The sequence below is a fragment of the Notamacropus eugenii genome, chromosome 6 (assembly GCF_028372415.1).
Source record: "Notamacropus eugenii isolate mMacEug1 chromosome 6, mMacEug1.pri_v2, whole genome shotgun sequence".
NCBI lineage: Eukaryota > Metazoa > Chordata > Mammalia > Diprotodontia > Macropodidae > Notamacropus > Notamacropus eugenii.
In genome coordinates this window covers 257,400,442-257,420,918 of record NC_092877.1, presented here as the reverse complement: position 1 = coordinate 257,420,918, position 20,477 = coordinate 257,400,442, and the positions used below count along the sequence as shown (strand labels likewise).

The window sequence follows — 20,477 nt, the reverse complement described above, 5'->3', positions numbered from 1 at the left end:
GAAATGCGGAACTGGTCCCTCTATGAAACCCTGGCAAGGTTGCTCCTTCCTAAGATGAAGCAGTCAACTACAGGTTTGGGAAAGAGTTCCTTTCCTTGCCTAGAATGCCATGATGGATCTGCCTAGAATTACCCAGAGTCACTCTCCTGCTGTAACTCCCCTGGGAGAGTCTCCCCAGCTGGACTTGGGCAGTTCAGAACTCAGGCAGGGAACACTGGGTCTGCCCCAAAGGGATGGCTGCCCACCTCCACCCTCTGCAAGTGACTGTCCACCTGCCCCAACAGCTTGTCTATCTCAGGATTCCTGCAGGACCCTGGGGCTCCCTCTATGGATATCTGGATTTGGTTGAGGAATTGAGGTAATTCTTTCTACAACTTAGCAGAGCAGAGCATCTCTACATCCCGGTGGCATACTTGTAGGGAATCTGAGATTCTGTTCATCCTAAATAACCACCATCTTCTCAGACAAAAAGAAAAAAACTGTGAAAAGAAAGAAGAAAAATGAGCATGGTGAAGAAAAACAAGGATGAAAAGAGAAAATGAAGAAATAAGGGTTGAGTATTGAGAGAAGCAGCAGTATCAGGAACTTGCTGGGGAGGAGAACTCACTGAAAGGAAACTAGCTGAAGGGGGACCCACCCACAGGAAGGATGCTAAGCTTAAGCCCCTTTTAAGTAGCCGTTATCAAGGAGCCTCAGGGCTGTGAAAGTGAATTGAGCCCAAGGTGCTGGTAATGTGTGCAAGCATTTTTGTTGCCCCTTTAAGCTTTGTTTTCCAGAGACAGAAGTTGGGGGCAGAAGGCCTAGACTCAGGCAGGAGCAGAGAGAGCTTGGAATGGAGCAATGCCTTCTCCCTTGAGCTGCAACATGGAGCAGGAGTGGAAAGCTGCCTGCATGTGAAATCAGGCAGAAGCCAAGAGCAGTCAGCCCACAGACCTGCAGGAAAGGGAGCCATGGAGCTTGGGTCTTAGCCCTGAGTCAAGATGAAGGCTTTGCAGCAAGGTAGAAGCAGTGAGAATGCTTTCCTGCCTCTCCCCACCCTCCCCACCCCAGATGGTTTGGGACTCAGCCAGTGGAGCTGTTTATGGTGGGTGGGGGGAAGTGTTATATCCCCCAGGACCCAACCTATTGATTTTGTTGCCCAGCTGTCCCTCAAAACTTGGAAGCAGGAGCTAGAGCAGTGTTAAGACTTGAAGACTTGGACTCTTTGAGGTTCATTCGAGCACACCTGCATCTAAGAGTGCCAGGTGGGAGCCTGTAATAGCAGCATGGAAAGGACATACCCCAAGAAGACTTTTAGGATTTGGACACTTTATTTTGATTGAGGGGATTGTAACCTACTGTGACCGAGGGGTGGAGTGTGTTGTATTTTCTGCTATCACCAGGAAGTGTTGTGCAATGGAAAACGTTGGCCTGGGATTCCCTGATTGTATAAACATGTATTTTGAGATACACCGAATGATATATTTTGTCTTAAGCCATGTGGTCATCCTAGAGACATTTCTTAAGCTGTTGAGTTGTTAGCATAGTCCCACAAAAGGTATATCACCTTGTATTTGGTTTGTATATTTATTTTTACTTGTTTATGCATCCATGTGACTTCTCATCCCCCAGTAAAATGTGAGTTCCTTGAGAGAAAGAGCTATTAAATTTGTCTGTTCTATATAACTATCAAAGTCCCTAAGACACAGCAGGCATTTAATAAATGCTTGTTAAATTGAATTTAATTAAGCACAAGCAAAAGAATCTTACAGAACCTTACCACCCTTTTACCTGATCAGTGCACTTCAAAAAGTATACTCTACTGAGGAGTTCCTCAACCCAGAAATCCTAAGATTCTCTCAGAGAGTATTTCTTCCTACCTTGGTGTGACTTGGAGGTGAGTTAATCAAGAAGCAAGGCTAGAAGATAAGGAGTTTAACTAGTCTGAGCCGATATACAGTAGCTAGCTTGATAGCAAGGACACACAACAAAGGGAGATATACATCCATACAGGATTTTTTACAACCTAGAGAGAGGTTCCCCAGGAAAAGGAGTCATCAGGTAGAGCTGCATGTCTACTTTTCTAATTTGGAAGATTGAGTTGTTACAGGATGCTAGGTGATTTGGGGATGCATGGGTTAACCCTGGGGTCCAAGGAATCAGGTTTGTTACAATGGGATAATTTATTCTTCCAGTTAATCTCATCAGAATGTCCTTGGGCCATATATCTCTCCAAGCTAGTAGAGGTCTACTTCAAAATAGTATCAGTCAGGAACATCCTGTCCTTGCCAACCTGAGGGTGACAGCCCTGAAGTTCTGTTTCCTTCTTTGATCTCAAAAAAATTCTTCTCTCTGGGAAGATGCTTCCTCCAAACTCAGAGTATTCAGGTTCATTTATTTCTTCAACATCCCCAGTAGCTAAAATAACTTCATATAGTCAAATAAACCCAAGGCTCAATGTTCCTATATTTCTGGGAGACATTAAGAAATTCTGGTTCTCCCACTTCTCTTAAGCCATTGAAGATAATGTATTAAAGGAACTCTAGCTATATTATCCTTGGAGCCTACAGACCCTGAAACATCTGGAATAATTATTGTAGTTTCATACTAATTAGATATCACAAATTTTGACTGGTTAAATTCAAATTTACACATCCACAAACTGTAAGAATGAGAATGATCACTTTGATTTTTGGAAATAAAGTACTTTACCAAATACTTGTTTCTATTGAAGAGAAACATTTTCACTATAAAACAGAGCTTCATAAGGTGAAGGCAGTGCCAAATGAATGCTCAATTAAGTGCAAAATGCAAAGTAATCACATTTAAAATCTTAGACTTTCAGTGTTTGCTTTAAGCTGAGGTTGAAAACTTTCATGAAAAGTATTTGCAGAGGAAATATAGACTGTTTAAAAGTTGCATCTCTCGAGGAGCAGGGCCAAGATGGCAGAGTAGAAAGACATATATACTTAACCTCTTACCCCACAGCCCATAAAATACCTGTAAAGAAACACTATCAACAAATTCTAGAGCAGCAAAAGCCACAGAAAGATAGAGTGGAGGAGATTTCCAGCCCAGGGTGACCTGGAAGGCCAATGGGAAAGGTCTGTCACACCAGACTTGAAGTGGAGCCCAGCCCTGCCTTGGCGGCAAGACTCCGGGAGGAGCAGGACCAGAGCAGGGACAAAATTCCCAGAAGCAGAAGCAGTTCACAGCTCCCTCAACCCACAGGTGCCAAAGGTCAGTGAGTGGGCTTCTTCAACCTGAGCTAGAAGGGAGCAGGGTCCACCCCTGGACCCAGCCCAAGGTGGCAGCGAGGCAGCAGAGGCTTCTAGAGCCTGCAGCAGACTGGCAGCAGCTGGTGTCCATTGTATGTTCATCCTTCACTGACTCAGATCATGTCATGATGATGATGATAATGACACGACTTGCACTTTGTTTTGAGTGAGGAAGGGCTGTGCAGATCACCAGACTCATTTCTCCTCCAGAGCCTTCTGAATCCAGTGACCAGATATTCATCAGTATGACTGCAGATAACCCAGGATGAGGCAGTTGGGGTTGAGTGACTTGCCCAAGGTTGCAGGGCTAGTAAGTGTCAAATTGTTCCATTGTTGGAGAACTGAGTAGCTGATCTGAATCTCAGCCCTGAGCACGGTCCTGGGGTAAGCAGGAGCACTAGGACCCTCCTCTTGACAAAGGATTCAGAAATCAAGTAACTGGCTGGGAAAATGCCCAAAAAAGGGGGAAAAAATAAGACCATAGAAGGTTACTTTCTTGGTGAACAGATATTTCCTTCCATCCTTTTGGATGAGTAAGAACAAAGCATACTGTCAGAGGAAATCAAGGCTTCTGCATCTAGTACCTCCAAAATGAATATACAATGGGCCCAGGCCATGGAAGAGCTTGAAAAGTGAGTAGCTTGCTAAAGTAGACCCAAAAAATACCTTTAAAAATAGGCTCTCAATTGGAAAAAGAGGTCTAAAAAGGCAATGAGGAGAAGAGGATTTAGAAAGCAGAATTAACATAATAGAAAAGGAGGCTCAAAAGTTCACAGAGGAAAACAGTTCTTTAAAAAATGAGAGTAGAGTTCAGGGAAGCTAATGACTATATGATAAACCAAGAAGTTGCAAAACAAAACCAAAGGAATGAAAAAATAGAAGATAATGTGAAATATCTCATTGGAAAAACAACTGACCTGGAAAATAGATCCAGGAGAGACAATTTAAAAATTATAGGACTACCTGAAAGCCATGATCAAAAAAAGAGCCTCGGCATTGTCTGTCAAGATATTATCAAGGAAAACTGCCCTGATATTCTAGAACCGGAGGACAAAATAAATACTGAAAGAATCCACCAATCACCTCCTGAAAGAGACTTGAAAAGAAAAACTCCTAGGAACATTATAGCCAAATTTCAGAGTTCCCAGGTCAAGGAGGAAATATTGCAAGCAGCTAGAAACAATTTGAGTATTGTGGAAATACAATGAGGATAACACAGGATCTGGCAGCTTCTACATTAAGGGATCAAAGGGCTTGGAATAGGCTATTCCAGAAGTAAAAGGAACTGGAATTAAAACCAAGAATCACCTACCCAGCAAAACTGAATATAATACTTCAGGAGAAAAAGTGGTCATTTCATTCAATGATATAGAGGACTTTCAAGAGAAAATTTTACTTTCAAACACAAGAATCAAGAGAAGCATGAAAAGTTAAACAGGAAAGAGAAATCATAAAGGACTTTCTAAAGCTGTACTGTTTACATTCCTACATGGAAAGATAATATGTGTAACTCTTGAGACTTCTCTCAGTATTTGGGTAGGTGGAGGGATTATACAGAGAGAGAGAGAGAGAGAGAGAGAGAGAGAGAGAGAGAGAGAGAGAGAGAGAACAGGTTGAGTTGAATCAGAAAAGATATTCATAAAAAAAATGTAATTAAGGGGTGAGAGAGGACTATATTGGGAGGAGAAAGGGGGAAATGGAATGGGGCAGACTATCACTCATAAAAGAGATAAGAAAAATCTTTTTCAATGGAGGAGAAAAGGGAGGAGGTGAGGGGAAAAGTGAAGCTTACTCACTTCACATATGGCTTAAGGAGGGAATAACATGCTCACTAAATTTGGTATGAAAATCTCTTACACTACAAGAAAGTAGGGGAGAAGGGGACAAGTGGGGTGAGGGAGATGATAGAAGGGAGGGCAGATGGGAGAAGGGAGTAACTAGAAGTAAACACTTTTGGGAAGGAACAAGGTCAAGTGAGAGAATAGAATAAAGGGGGGACAGGGTAGGATGGAGGGAAATATAGTCTTACACAACATGGTTATTGTGGAAGTCTTGTGCAAAATGACACATATATAGCCTGTATTGAATTGCTTGCTTTCTCAGTGTGGATGGGTGGGGAGGGAGGAAGGGAGAGAAGTTGGAATTCCAAGTATTAGAAACGAATGTTGAGAATTATTATTGCATGTAACTGGGAAATAAGAAATACAGGTAATGGGATATAGAAATCTATCCTGCCCTTCAAGAGAAGAGAGATAGGGATAAAGGAAGGGTGGGGTGTGATAGGAGAGAGGGCTCATTGAGGGAAGGGGTAATCAGAATGCAAGGTGTTACGGGGTAGGGGGAGGGAAGAGATGGGGAGAAAAATTGGAACTCAAAATCTTGTGGAAATGAATGTCAAAATCTAAAAGTAAATAAATAGAACTATTAAAAAAAAAAGTTGCGTCTCTCAGTTTTGAAGAGCAGAAAAAAGAAACTGGCCTATCAACAACTTGAGGCCAAGTCTGAAATTCCCTTAACATCACATTATTGTTGCAATTGCCGTTGCTAAATAGCTGACTTTTTAATTAGTTTCTTGAGTTCACAGTACTGTACTCTCACCAGAAACCTATCGTTGTAGTATATAGATAAAAATACAATTTGCCTAAAAGAAAGGTCATAGCTCAATTGCAAAAAAAAAAGAAAAAGTTGCAAATTAACATGTAACGTACAATGAGCAAGTAGGCTTTCTAGCTTACCACATTATCATTTAAATCAAGTTTACAGGGTTTTTTTTGTGTAAAGCATGGGGAAAAAAAAGAGTAAAGGCACATTGCTTAGTCAGAATTTAGTCTTATACTTTGCCAGTCGTATTATAGGTACCTTTTTACTGTGGCTTAAGAACCTTAAGACCTTAAGAAAAGGCAAGATTCTATCTATATCACAAGTAAGCTTGCTGATGAGTTGTCTTTGAAACAAAAGTTTAAGATAAATCCTGGCTCTGATATGTACTAGACCATGTGATGCTTGGCAAGTTAACTTACTCAGTGTTCTAGGCAACTATCCAAGCCAATACTTGCAGAGAAGACAGGGACTATGTTGGCAGAGAGAGTTCCTGCACCCAGCAGTTCTTTGAACTGTTGAAATCACAAGTCCAGCCCCTGTTAGCTCAATTTTAGCCTTCAAGAATTTCAATACAGAAAAGCTCATTTTTCATTTTTTTACAACAAACCTGTGATTTCATCAGTGTGTCTGTGTGTGTGGCGGGGGGGGGGGGGGGGGGAGAGGGGGTTCCTCTATGAGAAAACTTAACCTCTGCCAATGCAAAACAACTCCTGCTCAACAGTAGGGAAAATTGTTGTTGGTAGCACTGGTAGTACAACTCAGAGCCTAAATTTGAACTCTGAATGTCCTGATGCCTTCTCTTTATACATCACACAACATTATATACTGTCTCTCCAGATGGAGCAATGACTTGGATTTATGGAATAAACAATCTTTGAAATAAAGTACTTTTGTAAGGAGGCTTCTAAAATACTTTAGCGTAAAACAATTTAGAAAATCACTAATATTACTTAGAAATTATAACTTTCTTGATCCCAAGGTCTGCTCATATGAACTATGATGGGTCAATTTTTGCACCTTTAAAGTAAAGACAATTTTTACTTCATTTATAAAAGATCTGGGGATTCATTCACCTAAATAAATTCAAAAGTAGTTGGCACAGAATTTCCAACACATGCCTCATTCCCAATTCTTATTTTGATTTTTTAAGGTTGGGTCTATCTTGCCCAGAGTATAAGTGTAGCAGCCACTCATGGACTCTTTCCTAATACTGATTAGCACCATTCTAATATGTCAACCGGAACCAGTTTTTCCCTTCTTGACTCTCCTGGCAACCCCTGGCCTAAAGGATCACCATATTGATATCAGATTTAGTGTGGACATTTGATTGGCTTTCTCTCTACTTCAGCTTAAGACCCCCAGGCTCAAAGAATCCACCAGTTGCAGTCTTCTGGCATGTTGGTCTCAAGTGAGTTTTTAAGAAGGTCCCTATAAAGAAATCATTGTACTTCTTCATGCTTTGTGTATGTAATTATTCACAGGGAAGACAAGGGAAAGAGGAAGCATGGAGAGGAAAAGGGATTTCGTTCCCAGTCCAAGTATCACTGATTTTATGTGCAAGTAAAGCTTTTTTTCCAGGAAAGAAAAGTCAATTACTTTTAGAGCAGTCCAACTACTAAAGTCTTACTCCTGGTACGAAAGTGACCATTTATCTTAGAAGGATAAAACTAGAACATGAGCTCTTGGTATATCCTACACATGCTAGAATGGCTTTGACTACACATCTGTAGTCAAAGGACCAGCCTAACTAAGTGTGGAGAGTACCTATTAGTATTCAGAACATGATTAATAGTTTCATTGATTCAATCATTGGATAAAGTTTTGTAATCCACAAAGCAGATGCGGACAGGCTATGATCTGTATAGCTGGAATGCAAACCCAGCAAACTGCTTTTCCCAGCTGGAAAGCAAAAGTAGCTTCAATAAAACAGATTCTGAATGTGGAGCCTTATTTAAAACAAATTTTTTTTTTGCTATTTCAATTGATTTCCTTTGCAATCCTGTGTTTTATTTACTGAGAAACATCCTGAGAAGTACACAGATCTCAACACATTACCAACTTTTAAAATACTCAATAAGCGATATATGAGCTTATCACACAAAACATCCCTAGAACAATCTTTAGCTTGCAAAAAAAAAAAAAGTGACAATAAAACAAGTACTTTTTAAACTTTCTTCAAGTTGATTGTTCCTAAAGTTTATTTAATTTTTCTTTTGGAACTTAGAAATTCCATTTCATAAAATTTTAAAGTGGTAAGACTGCCAGGTTAGTCTCCTGAAGCTAAAAGGCAGAGGAGTGCTGGATTTGGAGTCAGAGGCCCTGGGTTCAAAACCTCTCTCTGGCACTCCTTAACCTCTTGGTAAACTTAAGTCACTAAACCTGTTTCCATTAACACATTTTTAAAATTAGAAGGTTGCAAGTGTGGTGGCACATGTGTACAATTCCTACTCAGAATGGTACGTAAGGCTGGTGGACCTCCTTGAGTTCTCAGGTTCTGAGCTGGAAGGGGACACTCAGAGTGGGGATCTGCATTAAACTCAATTATCAATATGGTAAGCCTCTGGGAGTCAGCTGGCCACTTCAGTGACTGAGGAAGGAACAAACTGATTTAAATCAGAAACAAAGCAGAAGTGCAGGGGCCACTTCTAACCCACGACATAGGGAGACAAAAAAATTAGTAAAATAAGGGGCTTCTATTTAACCTGGTTTCAGCTCTAGACCTACGATCCAAAATATAGCTTAATGCTATGCATTAGCAAAGGAAGTATAGAAAATTCTATTATGATACTGGTCATTTGAAAACATTTTGAAAAAAAGTCATTTCTCAACTTATATTTAACAGTAATTAAGGAGAAAGTTCTAATCAAAAAACGAATTGATAGAATCCTCTCATAATGACTATGACAAGTCTGACTACTTTCAAAAGCTTTACAAGTTGCTTGATAATTTCATTGTCACTGTTTTCCCTTCCCCAAAACATACATGTACCACCACCCTTAACTGGTAACCAAATAACCAGCCCTAACCAAGGCTTGGGCTACTTTGGTTTTGTTTCACAAAATGGAAAAAGAAAAAGGGATAAGGAGGAATTTTCTGAGGGAGGTTAAGTTGGAAAAAAGTTAGATGTCTACATATGTGTGAAAAATACTACCTAAGGGGGAATTACATGATCTGTAAGCAGTTAAAAAGGAAAAGGAGGGAGCATGAATATGCATCACATGAAAAGCAGAGAGGATTGGAAGAAATGTTGGCTCATTTCCCACACTGAAAAAGTAAAAGTGATGTTACTCAAATAAGGGCAGAGAAAATAGCGTATGAAGGTCCAGAGAGATGGGGACTATCTGTATCTTACCAGGACCTAATTTTTTTAAATCTTTCTTTGCCTAGTCATTTGGAGTTGCTAAAAATAGTCACCACGCGGCAGCACTGGGGAAGGGGAAAAATTTCATTAAAGAATTGTTTTCAGGAAAATTTTATTTCAAAAATTCTCAAAATATAAAAATAACGAACATGAATATTTAACAAGCAAAACAAATCAGCTATAAATAACAAAAACATTGACACAAATATGTAATACTGTATTTCAAGCAAATAATATTAGTATTCGAGTTCAAGTTTTTATCACAACTCTTTCTCCCTTCCACTACCCCCCCCCCCGAAAAAAAACAAAAAAAGCTGGTACAGCTTAACCAGTTAAGAGTAGGGAATGTTTTCCCGTGCCAGGAGACTTTCTTGAAATGGGACATTCATGAGTACAGAATTCATCAATCCACAGAAACTGAATTGGGACTTTATTAAACAAAAAGCAGGGGAAAATGTGTCAAATATTTTAATATACTACAGTTTAGGATTATGAAAACCATTAAGTTTAAGATCTATAATGTTCTACTGATCCCTAAGAATAGTTTATGGAAACATTCTTTGCAAGTTTTTGAATTGAGAATTCTTAAAAAAAAAATATCAAGAATTTCTTACACCCATCAGTTTTTAAAAATATGTACTCAAGAACTACTACTGCATGAACTAGTAACTGCATAGAATGTTATGTTACACAACAGTTTGGGGAAAAAATAAACATTACTACTAATTTACTGTAAGGAAGTTCAGGCACGGAAATATTATCCTGTTTGGAATTAAAACTTTACACCTCTTAGAAAATTTAACACAGGATCTCATGACAAACTAAAATCTTTCTTTGAGAAGGGATAAACACAATGAAAAACAAAAAATCTCCTGTCATTTTGCATTATTACATTTGTACTTTTATTGGGTATTCAGAAGGCTGAACACTTTACCCAATTTACAAACTGAGTAGTTATATAAAATACTGTTTTAACAGGATCAAAGAGCATGCTGAAATAAATGACAGAATTTGAGTCAAAAGCAGATGCTGGAAGGCTGTATGTAGCACCAACAAAATTGTTCAGACATTTGTGTAGAAGCCTCACTTGTGGACTAATAATTATCAAGACAGTAGTTATTCAGAAGTCTGCATTTCTGTATTTTGTCAGCACTCATTATGTAAAAATGTAAACAGAAATACACAGCATAGCTACAGCAGCTAAAAGTATAAACACATTAAATTTCTTTAAGATAAAAAAGACTTCTATGACTTAGTCATGTGGAGATGAAATACTTCAATCAAGTGATTCTGTGCAGTTATCTACAGTTTTATGAGAATCCTGTTGAACTATATTGATAAAAGCAAACCCTCATCCTTTGACAATATTGCTGCTTTTCAATAATCAGATATAGCTAAAACTAGTGATCTATTAGTAACAAAAAACACTGATCATAATGAAAAAATTCCCAGCTCAAAAGCCCAAAATGAAACGGCAAGCGAACAATCAGAAGTATCTCGTTCCTGGCTGTGTCCAAATTTTTGTTTAGAATAAAACTCTAAAGCACCAGCTCTCTTGCCTAAACTGCATAAGTACTCTGTGAGTTACGGACTCTCTGCTGATTCACCAACGTAGGCTAAGTCAATGGCTATAATTAATATTCACTTGATGGCCATCTAAAATAGGCACTTTATTTATTAGTCTCTTAACCTAAGTATATCACATTTTCCACTACTGCAAATCAGTATTAAGAACTTGCCCATAGTATGACAAACGTTTTCAAAATTCTTATTTTCTTTATTTATGCATCTTTTAAATTAGGCAATAAGACAAAAAACCTGAGTGTTTTCCTAAGCAGTCGTTGTGTAGCAAGTGAATTAGGAAACAGCATGGTAAAAGGAATTAGGAAATCATTTCATTTTTGTCTCTGTCATCCTGATACGTGCAGCTTTGTCCTTTAACATATTTATAAACATATTTACCCAGGATCACTATTCAAAAGATATACTCTAAAAACACTCTGAGGTTAAGCCTTTTCAATGAGATTTTATGCAAGTTTATTGCATTCCTTTTACTTTAATCTAACAAAACCCCAAATTATATTAAAACCATGTAATCTTTAAAAAAAAATTATTTCACTTGGTGTCTGTTGCAATTCAGTCTTTAATGAAAATCCCTCAAATGCACAGATGCTAATCTGACACTTCAAAATATTTATGAATCCCCAGGTTAAAACATGTCCCTTGAAACGCCAGTGAAGTTCCTCTCTGTTCTGAAAGATTAATGACTCAGAAACAATTGTCCAGGTAAGCCATTTTGGCACTTTTAGAAGAATTTGTAAAGTTATTAAACAAAATCTTGATAGCTGATAGTCACTACCCTATTTCCAGAAACAGATCCCATTAAACAGAGGAAACTTAAAATCCAAACCAATTCCACAGCAACTGCCACTTGAAGCTATTTTGATTTTCATAATTCCCAAATGCTCAGAAAACAAGAATGGCTTTGTTGACATACTTCATAAACAAAGTTCTTTTCAACTTGACTGACATTTAACATATTTGATGCTAAGAAACTTCAAGTTAAAAGTTTTCCCTTATGTGTCTGCAATTTTTAGCAGCCTGACTTTAAAAGGAAGAACACAAATACCCAAATGGAGAGACTGTTACTCAAAGATAAAACTTCAGACACCAATTCAGGGGATGAACAGTTGCTGCCTTTCATACTACCAAAGAACTAAAGCTACTATGCACCGAAACCAAACATGAATTCAAGTTAACAGGAGACAAAGCATACAATGGTATCACATCATGTAATAATAATGGTCTTCTTCCAGACAGGAACAAGTTCTTGCTAATGAAGCCTCTAAGCTAAAGTTCGGCCAATGTTGATAGAATTCTGCTGGAGAAAGAGAAAACAATTAATCAATCCAGAAACGGAAAATCCTTAAAAACTCCTTATATAGGTTTATATGAAAAATAATTGCAAAAATCCAACCAAAACCATGATGCAAACTAAACAAAGGTTAGGATAAAGAGAATTACTTGGGGCAAAGGTAGTTTTAAAACTCTCATTGCATCATAATGCAAAAGACATAAGTTTCAATGACAAAAGACAGTACACTAAAATGTTATATTAAAATTCAAATTTTTAAAAATCTAGCTAATGTTATGTAGAAGAGGTAAGAAATATGGAAGAGTGGGTAGACCTAAATTTTTAAAAATGTAACAAAATTAACATTCTAATCAACAAAATGCTTGGCAGCAAGCCAAACAAAATGCTAAAATCCATGTCACAGAATCTTTTAAGTAAAAATTACTTTAGAAATACATTTAATACAATTTCCTACCAATTACATGAATGAATCACCTCTACATCCTTGACAAATAACCATTCAAGCTATGCTTGAAAGCAGCTTTATAAAACAGCTCACCCCATTTTTAGAAAGTTCTAATTAAAAGAAAGTTATTCATATAAACCACAATCTGCCTGCTTCTCTTAAATTCTACTAATTGGTCCAGGTTTTGTCTACTGAATAAACCCAACAGACCCTATGCCACATTAGTTTTTCGAATATTTGGAGACTATACTCTTAATTTCTCTTCTCTAGGTAAATATACCCAGCTCTATGAAACAGCCCCCTTGATAAGAGTATTAATAACTCACATTTATTTAGCACTTTAAGGTTTAAAAAGCCCTGATGATTTCAGTCACTCTCCTCTGGAAACACTCCAGTTTGTCAAAGACCCTCTTTAAAATGAAGTGGTCATAACTATGTAATACTCTAAATGTGGGATCATCAGTGCTAAGTAATGTTGACTTGTAACCTCACCGATTCCAGATCTTACTTCTAAAATAGACTAAGAAAAGTTACATTAAACCCAAGCATACTGCACATGTAGCCAACTAAAATTCCCAAGCTTCTTCCACATGGATTACTTTCTAGTCATATCTTCCCATTCTGTGCATTTTTAAAAACCTAAATGTGAGGCTTTACATTAATCCTTATTTGATTTCAAAAATAAATTCAATCCATCCTTCTAGTCTGAATTCTTTTTGGGGACTGACTATGTCACTCAATGAATTACTTCTTTCTTTAAGTTTTGATAAGTAATCTCATCTCCATTCAAATTAGAGGAAATCACTCAAAAATTCTCAAAGTGCATTTCAAAATGTATGTATGCATGTTGACTAATGATAAAAATGAATTTTTCATGATAGCAGGTGCTCAATAAAATTACTCTTATTGCTTATATATTGTATAAAATAAAAACCTGTCCAGGAAAGACAAAACAGAAGAGTAGTCAGAAAACCAAAGAGAAATATAATAAGTGAATTTATGAAAATAGGATAAATGCAGAAAGAAAGAACTGATTAGAATGGGAAAAATAAATTCTCTAAGATACAATAGAGTCTGGGGACAAATCAAAGCAAGCATAAAAAAAATCAATGAATTGCAAAGAAGTTATTTATCAAAATAGTAACTACAATTTCTATTTGTTTATAAGGATGGTTCTTTTCTTAAATTAGGGCCCTTGGTCATGTTGATTCAGATCATATGCATTTATATCATAGTACTTTCAAGAGCTGCTTGCTTGTATCAATACAAAAAACTCAAGATTTTCTGCAGGTCTTTGTTTACATTCCCAAACTAGTCTACACAGGAAAATACATGATTTATGGGGTTACGTATTGATTCAACATGCTTCTGTAATGTTACGGGGTTAAGATAGAAGGGGAAGGAGCCAAGGGAGGGCGGATAGTTTCATATAAATCAAGTTGCAAATAACTGTCTTACTGTCAACATAAGACTGTTACATCTTAGGAAGGGGAAGAAGGAACCATGAATTAACTGGTAGTTAGCCAGAATTTATTTTTAAATCAACTCTTTCCTTTATTCAACGTCTCAGATAAGCTTTTGGCAATAAGGGGATGGATGAAGCTTCTGTAATATGCTAGGAAATCATAACATTATGACAAACAACATCTAAGTCACTATAATTATTCAGAATAAAACTGAAAAGAATATTTTATCTGAATTTCTGATAATAGAAAATTTCATTTTAACAAGATCCAACGTAACTCTTAATATGATGAAACATCATCTAGAAATCAGAAAGGTTTTCCTTTCAACAGTAATAGCAATCTCCCATTCTCAGAAAAATGTTATTAGATATATAATTATTAAATTATTTTTTTGATGTGGAAGGCAACAAATATTTAATCAAGATGTAACAACATGGTAATGGAGAAAAAAGCAAACTTGAAATCAGGAAACTTTCAGACTAACTCAGGAAATGTGTTTAAGTCATTTAAGTTGAATGCCTGTTTGCTTATTTGTAAAGGGAGAATACTATTAGGGCTGTATACTCCAAAGTTGCTAGGAAAGAAGCAATTTGTAAACTGTAAACCACTATAAATAAATTATTACTATTATTATTACAACTGCTTTTCAAAAGTGTATTACTTCTATTATTGTTTTAGAGAAAATGAAAAAAATGGATATAAAATAAAAATATCAAGTGTTACAACCAATTATTACGAGGTAACTTCAACTAATCTTTCAAATATATTTCCCAGTAAAGAATGGGTTGAAATCCTTTGCAATCACCTCAAATTATAACTTCTTTTACATTCCTACCATCATTTTTAATATTCATAAACTCATAGCAGCAAACCCTACTGTTACAATAGAGAACACTGGCTTCTGAGTCAGGAGTCAAAAGTCATGGGATTCAAGGCTTGTTCCATTTCTATAGTCATATGATCTTAGGCAAATGAATCTATAAGTTTCATTTCAATCAACTTTAAAATGGGTATAATAAATTACCTACCTCACAGGGGACTGAGGTATAAGATTCAAATATATATATATATACACACACACATACATATACATATATATGTATATATACACACACATACACACACACATCTCTCAAACTAAAACTATAATGTATTATACAATAGTAGTGGCTATAATCACACAAAGAGCAATAAAGAGGTTATATGGTAAGTGTAAGCATGCTACTACCTACAGGAAATAAAAACCTTTAAAGAACTTGAGTAAAGGATGTCACTAGGCAAACATAAAAGCAAAAGAGATGGTCATGTAGTCATGAAGTCAGATTAAGGAATCACTCCCAAGTGCTCTAGAGATTACCTATGTCAGGAAAAAATGCACAAAAGCTCCCAGGCCCATTACTTTTATGTGTGAAGAACTCATAAAAGAAAATGCACAGAAGTTTCACAACATGGCTGGGCACGGATGAGCTGCCACCTGTATCTGTGGAGGTTCATCCATATCAGTGCAACCATAGACAGCAGGCTACATACAAGAGCATAATACAAAGAATTTGCTGCAAACTCTGTAGGGTCACAAACACATAGTTTTGAGTAGTATATGATACAGGGAAAGACTAAGGTTACTGGGTCTAAACAGCCTAAAGACTATGATATTTTACTTACTTTGGGGAGCAATAGTTAAGTCAGTACTAACCTATATTCTGTAGGTGTACTGCAAATTTTATAGATAGTTCAAATCGTAATACTTTTACTACCTACATTATAGAGTCATGAAGAAAGTGTAAACTTTAAATCAATATAAAAATGTGGATCATTTTAGAAAGCTCTTAAAGAAGTTTTTTCTAAAGATTATGTCAAGAGATGTTATGCAAGTTTTAAGACCTTTATTTGTTTCTTCTGAAAATGATTCTTCTGAAGATAAGCCAACATGAACCCCCAAATCCCTCTAAAAAAGATTTCATAGTTTGTTTTCAAGAACTTTTTGATTATTAATGGTCATAAAATACATAATAGTATAAATGGTGATTGTATAGTCACCTCATGACAATTTCTAGGACTGTTTCAATGTACTTCTCACTAAAGTTAGGGAGACATACTAGAAAACCAATTTTTCATCAATATTTCTATGAATGTAAAAATCTTCAAAACAGAGACATACTGTAACATGGTATGACTTGAGGGAAAGATTCACAAGTATCTAACAATATTCCTACCACATTAGTACTACTTTAAAGTAAAATCCAGAACTCTCATGCACTGAATGAAGGGGTACAGGAATGAAACTGTAGGATATGATTTCTGAGGTCCAGAACTGACATGCACTATATTACTCATTCACTCTATCCATTCATCCATTAAAATAAAAATCTTCATAACAGGTCTCCTTTAAATTACTACCTACAGTTAAAAACACATTTACGCACATTTCATATGACCTTGGCCAACAAATCTATGAGTTCTAAGTTATTATGCCCAAGGGAGAATCAAGAAAACTGAAGCTCAAGTAAGTTAAATAACTTAAATAAATCTTTTGATTCTTTATACAACCTTCAAACCTTACTGATCACTGAACTCAAAGCAAGAAGATACAAAGCACTTATAAACTTTAAGTTAGTACATGATTTTAGACCGAGAAAACTAGTATTTTCTCAATAGTTTACATAAATAAACACAAAAACCACTAACCAAAAATTCTTAAAGCCAAAAATCACTCGGGATAATTAACTGGCTTTTAAAGCTAAAAGACTTATTTTTGCTGTAGTACCTGTTTGGTGCAAAGAGAAGGAACTTGTACCTCTGTCAATTTGGCATCTTTCATGACTACTAAAATTAAAAAAAAAAAAGAAAAAGAAAAAGAAAAAAGAACACACTTACCTAATGAACCAGAATAGCACAAGCATACACTAGATAACAATGTTAAGTATATAACTATACCACAGAGCTAAACGCATAATATATACATGTGTACATATACATATATATGTATATATATATGTGTGTGTCTATATACATATATATACGCACACACATATATGTATATATATGAATGAAAGTCTAGGAAGAAATATCAAACTAATTGAAATTTAAAGTTAGCATATGAAATCTGAAGTCAAAATGTTCAGCTAAATATCACCATTAACCAAATAACATAACGACTTCTATTGCAGTGTACAAATGGGATGCATGGTGGGAAAAGAGCTGAGGTGAGTCAGGAAAAGGTGGGAGAGAGGAAAAGAGAGCAACTGGCACATAATTCTAAAACTGGTGTTAAAATGCCTTATGTAAAATGCTTTGAAGACTAGAAATTTTCAATGGTGTGGGTATTATTTCCACCAATGCCAATTACAACATCTCTGTGACTTAATAGTAAACAGTTAATCTGAGTTGACTATGCTTGAAAAAAAAAATTATTGCTTGGTAGCCAACATTCTGGGGATGAACCTTTCTGATCTTAGCTATGTCGGTCATCAAACAAAAGACAGACTTTGAGAACCTAGGGTGACTTCCTCAGCATAATAAAGAGGAAGTGAAATATACAGAATGACATTCACGGTAGGCATCAATGGATCTTAGGACAGATGGGATGGCAACTTTTCCGTTTCTTATAAAAATCTTTTTTAATGAATAAATTTCTTGAGAAGTAACCTCCTCAAATGGCCAAGAGCCAAAAAACATTCTGAAAATGAAAGAATCTCAGTTTAGGGGAAAGAGGGAATACTTAAATCACTAAAAGGAAATAAATGTATTAACATTTTCTCCTTTAAGGTCATACTATACAAATTCTGATAATTGGATTCATTATGTCTCCACAAAGATTGTTCTGAAGTAAAGATTTTGTAAAAGTCAAGGAAGTTTACAAAGGTACAACAAATGTACACTATAAAAATTTGAGGTTGGTGTACTTACCAAACATGTTTTCCTAAGTACTAATTTATAGTACATTTCTTTATTCATATATCTTCACATGGTCAAGTTTTCTTTCATATATCCAAAAAGTAATCTGATGGTTTTTCTTATTCATCAAATTAGGTCTACTTGAAGTGTGGTTCCAAACTAATCAGTCTGTTTTTAAAGTTTTTTTTAAATTTTATGACATCTGTTGAAAATTTAAAGGATCAAACCAAACTGAAGTGGTATATATTTTAGGCATCAGATTGCACATTATTGTGAAGGTACCATTAAACTACTGTTATGAATAAATTAGTGATTATAGCTCTTTTTGTGAGTACTGGGGGAAAGGGGTGGTCACCATTTGGAATGGTCTTTTTTATTTTAGTTTTTTTTCTTTTCTTTTCTTTTTCTTTTTTTTTTAAATTAGGGAACATTGCCTTGGTTTTTTTTTTTTTTTGGTTATTGCTTTTTTCTTTTTCTTTTTTTTTAAAGAGACCATTCCACTTTATTTTTTTCAAACATCTTAAAGTCATAAGGATTTATATGCAAAGCAGTCATACACCGTTATCATTAAAACCCATTTGTAAAATACATACACAAGTTAAACAAAAGGCTAGTACATAGTAAAGCCTAAGCATACTACTATGCAATATTATGAATACATAACTTGGAGACTTTAGTACTATGTTATCTATTCATTTTTGGAAACATTCATTTAAGATTTTTAATGCAAATCCATTTGATACTTTGGAATAAAACAAAAATTCTCTAAGTTATAACAAGTATTGGTCATATATTTTTCAGACCTATTCATTAAATTACAAAGAACCCAAAGAATTCTGTAACGCTCAGTAGAAGTATGTAATAAAAACATTGCATATGTTTCTAGTGTGATGTCTTTAGCAATTGTTTACTGAAATAAAACTCAAACAGCAATCTTTCAAAATACAGGATCAGAAGGTAGTTTCTTCTCTTTAGTCTATTTTTGAAATCCATCTTCATCACATTTTACCAAAAATTGTTTTTACAAATATGTAAAAGTACATTAGGTAATACTAATGAAACACAGGTAGAGTCCTAGCATTTGCAGACCAATGATGAGTCAAATCATCTTCTCCAAGAACGAGATTCATTGTCCTCTTCCTCTTCATCATCATCTTGAAGCAATGAGTCATCCACCAAAGACTCTTCCTGAAACTTTAGGTTAAAATGTATTTAGGAACTTACCAAAATAAAAAGTGGGAAACTTTTATATATATTCTCAGAGTTGAATACAAAATGTATCTCATCTGACAAAAATGTCAAGCAACAACTGAGGGGAAAGCAACGACCTCAGCCCATCAAACTAAAAACAATGGACAAATGAGATCCTATAGCCTAGTATATTGGTATGCATATAACGAGCAATAAACATAAAATAAGGTCTGTACATGCCATTACCATGCCTTTAATTGCCCTCCCTCTCCTATCTACCCAAATGTTCCTGCAATCTGAGAAGCTTGCCCATCATGCTCTGGTAGTTTCTAATCATACAAGTAAATACCTTGTGCACAACAGCTGTTAATGCATTTACACTCACTGCATGTACTTCCTGTGACTCATTCCTCCATTGGTGGAGAGATGTTTCTCAGACAAGTGTCTTTTTGTACTAATCCCTCTACTATTCACAAACCCAAAAAGTAATTAATGTTGTAAATTATTCTGTATCTACGTACTGTTCATTTTTATGGCGGGGAAGAGTTATAGATGCTTCAGTATTGTGGGAAAGGCACTGGGACTTGTAATCCAAGAACTGGACCCTGGCCCAGGTTCACTCTTACTAGCCCTAAAACATGAGGCAAGTCACTGACCATCCAACACTTGGTTCCCTCACATATAAAATGGGAATAATAGTACTTGCCTCCTGACTGCATACAATTGTTGTGAAGGAAGTACTTTTGTAAACCTTAAAGTGCTATATAAATTATATGCTATTATTAATACTGTTATCAAATAATGCCAAATCACATAAGGAGCTATCTGATCATCTGGGAATTCACATGACAAAAAAAAAAAAAAGATATCAAAGCTACACTACACCAAGATCTGAGTTGGATAAAAATGAGGAACTGTTAAGTTTCCCCAACAGGCTTCCCTTCCCATGCTTTAACTTTTTCTCACAGAACAACTACATGCTGAAAAAGAGAATCATCTTACACTGATATAAAGCAGCAAACTAAGCAGAACTGTCCTACCTTGGGTTTTTTGGCTTCAAAACAAGGATGTAGACTTTATGAAAGGGAAAGACAAATAAAGGGAAAGCTGGGATGTCACAGGAACTAGGTATAGAGTTACTCTAAAACTGCATAAATTATAAGATTTCTTATTAACCAACCAGAAACAGTAAGGGGAAGCGGAAAGGACTGTGATCTTCCTGTCAGAAGGCAAGGGTTCGAATCCTAGCTCTGGCACTTACTAGCTACATGTGCCTGAGCACGTAATGTCAAACTCTTTGGGCCTCATCCTTATTCTCTAATCACAGGATGGTGGTCAGGAAGCACTGTGTAAACCATCAAGCATTTACCACCACAAGCACTGAGTT

The 20,477-nt window shown here is 36.0% G+C and overlaps 1 protein-coding gene across 23 annotated transcripts in view; it reads right to left on the bottom strand.

Annotated features, from left to right (window-relative positions):
• Positions 1–9,314: 9,314 nt before the first annotated feature.
• RBM26 (RNA binding motif protein 26) overlaps positions 9,315–20,477 on the bottom strand; it is a 107,754-nt gene continuing 96,591 nt past the window's right edge. For 13 of the 23 annotated variants that reach the window (XM_072622149.1, XM_072622153.1, XM_072622148.1 and 10 more), the window contains one exon: positions 9,315–19,093. In XM_072622149.1, coding sequence (XP_072478250.1) covers positions 19,004–19,093 — 90 coding nt within the window. In that variant the 3' untranslated portion in view covers positions 9,315–19,003. The remainder of the gene's footprint in view (positions 19,094–20,477) is intronic. The other 10 variants (XR_011969935.1, XR_011969934.1, XR_011969937.1 and 7 more) reach the window with 10 other exon arrangements.